Below are 11,340 nucleotides of genomic sequence, written 5' to 3'. Positions count from 1 at the left end.
AAATAACGATTTGAACTTTCTGTATTCAAAGGGTGTTTAGTTGATCATTGCCTATATATTATCCTAGCATCTCAGAGAGGCACACCACATAACCCAGAGGATGTGGTTTTGACCTCCCGTTCTGTTCAGTTGAGTGTATTTACTAGCAAAGATATTATGATAAGCATTAAAGCTTCTAGCTATTTCACACATAACAGTCCTTGCAAGCTATCCCTAACTGATCAAAGACTTTCTTTGATGGGTGCATTCCTCCTAAGATTTGTAAAGGAAGTGAAGAGGAAAATAAAATTAAGCAGGTATCCAATCATGGATGGTCTCTGCCTAGTCTATGACCTTCAAATAGGCAAACATTGTAAAGAGACTACGCCAAGGAGCTGAGTTTATCAAAGTTAGATCACATCAAGTCTGCCAAAATAGAGTCTAGTTTATATTAGTGTTATTAGAACAATGATTAGGATGGCTAAATATTAGAGGTCACTTTTGATAAAATAAATGTTCTCCAAAGACCTGTTCTCCTACATTCCAGAGGACTAATCCCCCCCCCCCCCTGGCAGGCCTTGGCCAAAGGGTCAAGGGTGCCTGATAAGGAAGAGTACTGTTCTAAAACCTCATTTCTTCCTGGCAGCTGTTTGACCTTGAGCAGAGCAGAGAAGCTTGATAAATGATTCTTCCGTCAGCCGCTGGCCCTGTCTGTTGAGGACGGGTGGTTTGGTGTGCAGGAACTTGCAGGTTTTCACCTGGGCTTGGCTCTCTGGAGGTCTGTGTGCAGTCTATTGGAAATAAGCATATTAAAACAAAATGTGAGGCCTTGGTACTTGGGGTGAGATTTGAGTAATTATTTATGTAAACAATTTTTTTCTCACCCATGCCGCTGTTCCATTTCATTTATTTAGACCAAAGAAATGGTCACATTTAGTTTTCCTAAAGCCAGGGTGGTATTTTCACTCCACAGGTGTTAGTTCGCTTGTCACTGCTTTTGACTCTTGTGCTGGATAATCACAAACTTTTACTGTCTCCATTAATGCTGAATGCTAGTTAGTATCTAAGAGCACTGGCAAGTCAGTTTCTTGTTAAACCAACCCGGGTGGCATTGCTTTGCAGTGGACAAGAGGATTATTTCACAGCAGTCCAAGGACAACTAAAACATTGCTGGACTTGCAAACAGGAATGCATTTTATTTAAGGCAACTCACTAAGATTTTGGGAACTTGTACAGATTTTATGTTTACGTATAGTGGGTATGAGAGTGATGATGTGGAAGTTAAGTAAAGATCTGTCGACTCAGTAGCTCGTGTAAGTTGGAAAGTAAGGTTGGTCATCAAGGGAAGACACTATCTCTGCATTTTAAAACACAACAGAGATAATAAGGTAGCGTTCAGCTCATTTTTCTCATAACACCTACAGTCTGGGGAAGTTGGTGAATTAAAATATACTGGAAAGAATGTAATAGAGCCAAAGAATGAGTCATTATAGTTTTTGTATTACAAGTGTGAAAATAATATTGCAAGGGAGGTTTTCTGAGGACTCTCTTCACTTTACAAAGAGAAACTCCGAATAGATGCATTTTAGGAAGCGCTGAGCTGAGAACAATGAGTCTGCTTTAGATTTAGTCAGCCCCCCCCCCCGCCCTTTCTTAACTCTCTTCCTATATTGCTTCGAAGCAAGGAAGAATACTTAAAGTATTTAAAACACTTAGAGTTCTTAAAAATCCAAGTATTGCACTTTAAATCATCAAATACCATCCCATTTACCTGGTAGACTATTTTGAGATAAAGTTTATATTTAAAATGTCTTTGTATTCAGACTTTGTATCATTTTTCCCTGCTGAAGTTCAATTAGCAGGATCTTCTTAATGTTTTACTACTTTCTATTCTCTGTCTTTTGTTGCTGTTTGTCTCTTTCTTACTTCTTGAAATACAGTCCTTGAGAAAAATGAATTCATTACACTGTTGTCAATACCTGAGTCACTGTAGGTGTCAACAGTTAAGTTACATTATATCGGACAACTTTCCCGTATGTCATTTACCAGCCATACCGTAACTATGTTGCCATGTAAGGAGGAAGCAGGGATTTCAATTCTTTCAACTGTGAAATATGGTAGCACATCAAAGTGAACTCAGTTATCCTGCGAGAGGTTATTGTGTTTCAGGATTGACTCATATAAACTGGTGTTTGCAAAATGAATGTTGAAAATCTTTTCTATACCAAGAAAGTTAATGTAGAAAATCTTTTCAATACCAAGAAAGTTAATGTTAGAAAGTTAATTATAGAAATTCACTTTGTCCATTTAAAATTAAAATTGTAGTGTGGATGTTTTACCTTCGCCTATGTTTATGCATTCACTACATGCATGCAGTGTCCACAGAGGTCAGAAGAGGGCGCCAGGGGCTATGAACCGGAGTTACAGATGGCGAGCAATTGAATGAGGAGTCTCTAAAGAGCACCAGGTGCTGTTAATCTCTGAGCCATCTCTCCAGACTCAAATATCAAAGTTTAAGCTTGTGTTAATTTTTAGCTTTATAGATTTTGAAATTGGTACAGATTCAATTTTACATGAATGTAAATTCATGAAAACTTTAACTTGGATTGCTAATAAATCACACATTACTATAATATCAAAAATATTTCAGAAATACCATCATCTTTGGAAACGACATATAAAAATTACAGTACTCAACAAATATTAAGAATTGTTCATCTTTTTCAATAGTACTTTTATGAAATAAATTTTTGAAATGGAAAACTGTACAGTTGGGTCAGCATTTAATGGTGCTGGTGGCTCTTGCAAAAGAATTCACTTTGATTTCCAATTCATAGCTGTCTATATTCCAGCTCACAACTTCAATTCCAAGGGATTCAGTGTTCTCTTCGAGCCTCTCTGGACACCTGAACATATGTGCGTGTACAAACACAAACTCACACATATCTACACATAAATAAAAATAAAATTAAACTCAAAATTTTTATCCTTGGCTTTTAAAGTAATATGAGAGGCAGATCTATTTAAATACATAAAAGTAAAAGCAGAAATTCATAAGTAGATTCACAAAAGCCGGCCACCCTTCAACTATGCATCATTATCAAACTATGAATGATGTGAAATCATTTGCACATTTTCAATGGGTTAAGAAATGTGGGTCCAGGAGATGGTTCAGTATATAAGGTAACGTGACCACAAACTCACACCCTAACCTGAGTTAATCCGCAGGACCCCTATGCTGGAGAGAACTGAATCCAGTAAATTGTCAATTGTCCACTGTCATTTATTTCTAGGCCTTTGTCACGCATGTGTGCACATGTGCTCTTGCGCGCGCGCACACACACACAGGGAGAGAGAGAGAGAGAGAGAGAGAGAGAGAGAGAGAGAGAGAGAGAGAGAGAAAGGGTGTATATATAAACAAATCTTAGCAAAGTACATAATATGAAGAGGAATGTCTTTTAACCCAAGACTTTATTTTTAGTACCCTAGAATATTTTCCATTAGACAATTATACTTAGTACTTTGGAAGTTACAGTTACTAATCTTACCCTATGTGCTCCGATTGGAATTCTCTTTGTTGCATTTTAGGAGGAAAGAAGTCCTAAGGGTGGCTCCTAAAAGGAAATTCTGCTCCTGTCCAGTCTTGACTATACTTTTTAGAAGGAACAAGATATTAGTGTTAAGGAAAAAGAGATCTCTTTACTTACAGTTCTGCACATTAGCATGTGCTTGTGTTGAGCCCCAGTTTATCCAGCATAACTACAGCACTGAGGCTGTAGTTTCTGGGACAGATGTCAGCCTTTCAGTTCCTCAGAAAAACAATTTATAATAAAACTACAATGTTAACTACAGTAGGTGAATTATTTAATGTACTGTAACAAACTTTAGTTAACTATCTACAATTATATTTAAAGTAGTCTATGGTATACAAGCTAAATTGTTATTAAAACTAAATAATACTATTATTGTGTGAATTGTTTGATTCTAATATATCACAGGAATACCTCTGAAGACCTTAATTTTTTAAAATCTTTTTGTAACTAAATGGCAGTTTGCCTTCTAATCCTTGTGTTAGTTTGAATTGCTACAAACCATGACAATGACTTAATATATAAAATTAATTCATGGGTCTTATTTGGTTCTGTTAAGTGTTTTATTTCACATTTAAATTTTGCTGTTAGAGTTAAAATTGGAAAAAGAGTAGAGCCCTTTAAATGATAAGGAATAATTGTTCTTTTCTAAATAAGATATTGGAAATTTTGATATGTGACTAATTGGGATATCATTCCAAGGAGTGAGTTTGCTTGTGATTATTTCTGTTGTTCTTCCTATTAATAACAGATATTAGTGGACTTATATTTTAGGACTGAAGTTTTAGAGATTTAGCTTTTCATATCTATAATCCATATAGAATGTCATTTTATTTCACAGTGTGCATTTTAATGAGAAATACAAGCATGTAGAAAAGTTAAATGGCAATTCACACCAAGGGTGTGGTTATAAAGTAGCCTTTCAATGACAAGTGATAACTTGTACAAACAACTGCTTCATAATATTAGATTAATCATAGCGCTATCAAAAGAGGACACAAAAGGGAGTCTGAGCAACATGATGCGATGATACAACCTTCTGATTGCTCAGGTAAATGTTCAGGCTTACTTGAATGTGGCTTCTGTTTGGAATCTGAGCTCAAGCAAGGAAGATGGCATAACAGTTGTATTTGCTGCAAAGTTGAGTGGATCTACTGGTGATCTTGGGTTTAATACTAATTTGGAGATGGCTTTCGTCTTGGTGATATGTAAAAGCTGCTTTGTTAGCCTTTCTTGTGAATAAGTGCAGTAGGCTGAGAAGTTTTGGAAATTAGGAATAAAGTCCCTGAAAGCTGGAATTCAGATCACTTATTACTGGTATGTTAGTAGGGTATAACTTTGAGTTTTGCAAAGGGAGTATTAAAATGCAGATGCCATAAGGTAACGGAACCCTACTTTGAGAAGAGGTGTAATGGCGAGGTTCACCCATTATGACTGTTTCTAGGTGTTTTGGGCCTATACCTTCTTGGAAGGAGTATTAAAAACTGCACAGTACTAAATGCAAATATTACAAAGTTTTGGTCTAGCAAGTGTCATAATGCTTCTTTAAACATTAATGTGTTTGACTAGGATGTTAAACTACCATTTAATTGTCTATGAAATTGAAGTTACAATGTATTGCTTTAAACTTTACTTATACATTACAACTAGAGAATTTTTTTAGCTCCCTTAAAGCAAAAAATAAAATGAAAAAAAGGTACCAAGAGATATTTATGACATGTGGAGTACAGAAAATAGATATATTTACATATGATTTTCCATACTGTTTATGGCATTCTATACATGAAAATCTTAATTTTCATAGCTTTGTTGCAGTTCCTAAGAGCTGTCTTATTGGAGCTTGCTTCATAATGCTACCTTTGGCTCTGTGTGCTGTCCAGTAACTAACAAACCTTTCAAGCTGTTTGTGAAATGTCTTCTAGTTAAAGGCAATCACCATGTATTGTCTCTTAGGATAACATTCAAAGCAAATGTGTGTCGTGCTTAATTTTCAGAACTTTGCTGCAATAGACACACACACACACACACACTCACTCACTCAATATAATTCAAAGCAAATGTGTGTCGTGCTTAATTTTCAGAACTTTGCTGCAATAGAATGAGTGTCTCTAGTTTACTACCTCATTAAGGTAGAGGTCAGAATGGAGCTGTCTGGCGTGATTAAAATTATGACTCAAGTACAGAAGCTGAAGTTTCAGAGATTCTCACACACGCACACATGCATGCACTCACACACACTTTAGCATGTGTTTTACAGGCCGAATGCTACAAAGGTCATGTATACATTTTCACACACACACACACACACACACACACACACACACACACACACACACACACACCACTTCTACTTTATAAGTCCAGTTAAAACTTGTTTGAGAGGTTAAACGCTCTAGGAAATCAATACTAGGTAAATTGTAAATAAAGCTAATTTAGGTCTCACTCAGCACAGTTATGAGCTTTTGAATGATTTACATACAATTATAGCCTTGGCTCTTTCCCCTCTATCTGTGAAAACACAATCATCAGAGACAGAGTTTTCAAGCTAGATTGTGATGGATTCTGGCTTTAGTCAGCTTAGAGACGATCTTGCCCTTTATCACACCTGCTTCTTATCACACGTAAAGCCTTAAGTGAAATACGTTTCTGTACATGCTGTATTGTAAAAGAGCTAACAAGTAGAGCGTATCATTTTCAAAATTTATGAGTTCTTGCAAGTCATAAAGAGGTTGGAATTTTTCTTTTGTCTAAATAAATGCATTGTGATAGGCAACAAATAGTGGTCAAAAACTGTTGGTCAGAATTTATGACATAGGAAGAATACGTCCAAAGAACAGATGATTATTAATAAAATAGTTTCAAGAGACTTCTCTTTAGCTGAGGATACCAAGTGGGTGTGCATGCATGCAAGCATGTGCATATGTGTGTGGCGTGTTTGGGATGCAGATTTGTTCATAGCCAACCACCAGCAGCCAGTTGAATACACAGAAAACACCATTTCACAATTAAAGTTGATTCTGCATAGTGACCTATGACGAAAGTTGAAAATATTTCACATCAGATGAAGAAGTAGTGTGCTTAGTTTTTGTTGCTAACATTTGTGTTCTCCATTCTGTGTAATGTTATCATTTTCACCTGTAGATTAACAATGACCAGTGCCGTCTTTGCTGCATTCTGCTTAATCTATTGATTGTGGTTTATTTCAAATTTTGTCTAGTTTGAATCATTTCACAAGCTTTGAGATCTGAAAGCAGCCATTTCCTTCAAAGGTGCTTCCTGTGTTTTAATGGGCTTCCATTATGTGTTTTTGCAGCAAGCTTAGTAGTGGAGGAGCGAACAAGACAGATGAAAATGAAAGTTCACCGGTTTAAGCAGACAGCGGGGTCTGGGTCTAGTCAAGAACTTGATCGCGAGCAATACTCCAAGGTAAAATTTAAAGTGTCCTGCCAATAGTTTTGCCCTGAGAAACAGGCTATATGCACTGGGCATATATGTGTATGTGATGTATGTATTGCAAAACTAGAGAGCACTGAGACATGGAAAGGAGATTGTCGTTAAATATTAGTCTTGCATCATAGTTGTTCATACAGGAGATTGACAAATCTCTTCCACACCTTTATATTTTCAGAAGGTAGCTTACATTATTGAAATATTATTTATTACATTTAATAATTTTTCCAATGAGAAAAATAGTAGTATTAAAGATGAGGATTGTCCTTAGTTGTATTAACAAAGTAAGCAGGGTATATAGAGACATTTGTCAATGAAATAGTAGGATGGTCATTTAGTAATAAATGTATTTATTGACTAGTGAATTAGTGACAATAGCCATACAATCTGACAATATTGCTCATTTACTTATCTGTCTTTGGTAAAAAGCATGCTGTTTCAATATCTCAGAAAATGACGTAAATGCTAATAAGCATTTAATTTATATTTCATTATTTTATAAGAATACTAGATATCCATAAATGTGGCTAATGTTTAATTAAAATTTACAGCCTTATACTATATGAAACACACATCATTATCTGTTTTATTTTAAAATTTCTCTCAAAATAACATTAGGTTCTACTTCATTTCAAATTGATATCAGGAAGCCTTTTTGTTGTTGTTGTTTTTGTTTGTTTTGAGACAGGGTTTCTCTGAAACTTTGGAGCCTGTCCTGGAACTAACTCTTGTGAACCAGGCTGACCTGGAACTCACAGAGATCTGCCTGTCTCCGCTCCCCCCTCCCCCCTTATGCTGGGGTTAAAGGCGTGTGCCACCACCGCCCAGCCTCAGGAAGCCTTTTTTAGTAATAATGACATTTCAGAAACCGAAATAAGTACAAACTACATCAAATCAATACATTAAGTTTAAAATAAAACCTCAAAGTTACTATTAAAAATAATAATAATCAAGTTTGTTTCATATAGAGCCAGGGAGTCAGTGGTTAATACAAACATTAGAGGCAAAAACAAAATATGGTTTGTCACCTGTATTGTGCCAGCCGGGCAGTTGGGTACAGTGTATCATGTTATAAATTAGATGCAGAAACCTACATGCAGCAAAAAAAGTCCATTGATTCAGGGATGTCACAAAGAGTTTGAGACACCTTTTGAAAAGGTAAAATCAGTTAAAGAAAAAAAAGGATGAATATACATATACATACACACTCATGCATGCACACGCCAAGCAAAACCTTGCCTACCATGGAGTAGCTGGATCCAGCTCCGCACATCTGTCTTCTGGTTTGTGGTGGTGTTCTCAGCTGAGCAGTGTGCTAGTCTTTCTTTGTGAATAGCATCATGACTTTAGTGTGCTCACACTGAAAATTCACTAGGAATGAGACAACAGGATAATTTTCAGGGTAGAGTTTTCTTCACAGCTTTTGTTAGCTGAAATTGGGGGAAATGCTACAGTTAATTCAGAAATCTGTTCTTGATTTCGTAACCTTCTTCTAATAGTTGAAGTCAAATAGAATGAATAGGGTGGGGGCCAGAGTAGGCTGCAAGAAAGAGATAAGAATTGGAATAAAATACTAAAGGCCACTGGGGTCATTGTGAGCCAGGCTTCTAATTATTAATCAGCCCATCAGAAAAAACCTGTGCAATGAGCTGTTGCATGCATCTGAAGTTTGAGTGTTTTTGTAAACCAGGTAACCTACCCTGCTGAAAGATCTCAAACTTTCTGCTCAAAGCAAATTAGGTCCCGAAAGGACCTGTCTTCTGTTTTAGTGTCAGTGAAATTGCTCATTGAGCAAACGTGCCTGCCACTAATTCTAAGGACCAAACTCAGTCCCCAAAAATATTGGCATAGGGAGAAAATCAACTGCAGGCTGTCTTCTGACATCCACATACTTGCATGCCTGTGAGCGTACACCACACAGACACACACACACACACACACACACACACTCACTCAATATAAAGCAATGTGGAAAATGCCCTATTTCAGCCTGAACACTTACATTGTGAACCCCAATACTCAAAGAAACAGAATTTATTTCTCAAAGTTAGTAGACTCTGTGCAGAGTGACTCGAGGCTTAGGTACCCCTCGATTCTCTTGTCACATCACTAAGGACACACTGCAGTCTAGCCTGCCCCGTAGCCTTGTGTCCTCAATGGCTTTCATTTGCATTATCTATTAATGTTTTCCTCTTTATTTGTAAAGACACCCCTTGTCCATATTTTGTTGAATTTGAATATCTTAAAAACAAGATTATTTTGGGGTGGAGAACTGGTTCCGTGGTAAGACCTGAAGCTCATACTGTTCTTCCGGGGAACCCAAGTTTGGTTCCCAGCACCCTCCTCAGGCAGCTTCCAACTGCTGTGATTCCAGCTCCAAGAGGCGTGCGGAGCACTGCTGGCCCCCAAGGGTACAGGCACACATGTGCACAAACCCACACATAGGCACATACGAACACATAACTAAAAATAATTTTAAAAAAGAACAACTTTCATTTTTAATATTTTAAGTTATCTTCAAAATGGAATGTTTCATTGTGACCCAATCATACACGTACATCAATGAACTAGGCTCACATTCCCATGTCTCCTCATACCTGTCTCCTTCCTTCTCCCCAAGGGGCCCCTGTGTGTTTTCATTTACTTACGTATGAGGTATATAAATTTATATAAATGTGTTGCATGCCTTTAATCCCAGCACTTGGGAGGCAGAGACAGGTGGATTTCTGGGAGTTCGAGGCCAGCCTGGTCTACAAGAGCTAGTTCCAGGACAGGCCACAAAACCCTGTCTTTCAAAACCTGTCTTGAAAAACAAAACAAAATAATAATAACAATAAAAATAAATAAATAAATAGGTAGATATAAATGAAAAATATACATCTAACTTTTGATCTGCATGTGAGAAAATATGAAAAACATGACCTGCATATAATATAATTTTATTTTTAATAATAGAATTATACAGTTCTGTTATAAATGTATAACCAAAAATCATGAGATCAGAGGTGTGGCATTAAAATGTTTAAAAAACATCATAAATGAAATTGTGTGAAGCAAAATAACAATTGCTGCCAGTGTTTTTTATGTATTAAATAAAAAAATATATTCATCCCAACTAAAATATTTATATTCTAGGCCAACATTTTAAGTTATAATTGAATTTATTATACATAAAAAAAATCATTGCATCTGTGAGTAATGGATAGTAGCTGTTTCAATTAGTTCAAAACTCTTTTTTATATTTTCAGAGTAAGGTTATCTTTTTAATCAAAAACATTTTAATTTTCAAAAAACTTCTATTGCTCCAAAATAGTGTCAGTATGTAGTATATATGTTGTATATATTAAATTTTGAACTTTCCCCTTACAGTATTTATGCACTTAACATATTTGATAAAATAATTAAAATTCAGTGCTAACAAGTTTGACAAATAGTTGAAAATTCGACCTTATGAGAAATGAGGTGACCATTCTCAGAATCTTTTTACTTATCAGCAAGGCTAGATTATGTTTCTGGTGCTAAAACATCACCAGGTGAGTACAATCCCCCCACCTTTGTCAACTGGTCTTTCTCTAAAGGAGCAAATGCTCCTACTCTTTATCCTGAGTGAGGAATTCCTACTGGCTTCATCCTGAGTGAGGAATTCCTACTGGCTTGCCTGCTTTCGAACCTTTGAAATGCATCACTGTGCTTTTTATTTGCTTTTTATTTGATACTGTTTGGAGTAAAGGCCTCTCTGATGAGTAGACATCATAACTGGAGGATAAAGCCACACTTGGGCCCTCACGTTTTAAAGGACTCTTTCTCTATAATCCCGAAGCAGCCATCAAGATCACTGCAAGGGTTGGTGAAGATGCCTGCAGTGTTTATTCTTACTGGCCTCTGAAAACTGTGATCCTATAATTAAGAGCTTCCTGAAGCATGGCCGAATACATTCCCCTGAGGATACTTTATTCTTCAATGTATAGTAAATGTGTTTTGATGAAAATATTAAAATGTTAAAGAGGAAATTTAACAAATAATTCTTGTTGAAAAAAAAAAGTAGAGCATATTTCAAAGGTTAACATGTTTTTGAAAATCAGTAAAAAATGATAGTAGTAAAGAGTAAATATAAAGTCCCTCATTTCCTTCAGTATTGTGGGAGAAACTGTAATCTTAAAATAATTATGGTATTATTACATTTCCCAGTAGAGTAGAACATATGATGAGATTTTCATTCTCTGTTTTCTAGAAGAGCAACGGTGTCTATAGAAGTAGGCTGGGATAGAGAGTAGGCTGGGATAGAGAGTAGGCTGGGATAGAGAAGTAGGCTGGGATAGAG

The 11,340-nt window shown here is 36.2% G+C and overlaps 1 protein-coding gene across 25 annotated transcripts in view; it reads left to right on the top strand.

Moving 5' to 3' along the window:
* Positions 1-11,340, top strand: part of Rims1 (regulating synaptic membrane exocytosis 1) — a 473,457-nt gene that overhangs the window by 374,679 nt on the left and 87,438 nt on the right. For 19 of the 25 annotated variants that reach the window (XM_026785683.1, XM_026785682.1, XM_026785680.1 and 16 more), the window contains one exon: positions 6,883-6,995. The exons of the other annotated variants lie outside the window; for them this stretch is intronic. In XM_026785683.1, coding sequence (XP_026641484.1) covers positions 6,883-6,995 — 113 coding nt within the window. The remainder of the gene's footprint in view (positions 1-6,882; positions 6,996-11,340) is intronic. 25 annotated transcript variants of the gene reach the window in all.

Source organism: Microtus ochrogaster, linkage group LG2 (assembly GCF_000317375.1).
Source record: "Microtus ochrogaster isolate Prairie Vole_2 linkage group LG2, MicOch1.0, whole genome shotgun sequence".
NCBI lineage: Eukaryota > Metazoa > Chordata > Mammalia > Rodentia > Cricetidae > Microtus > Microtus ochrogaster.
Note: the sequence above shows the minus strand (reverse complement) of the source record. Positions and strands in the feature narration are given on the sequence as shown.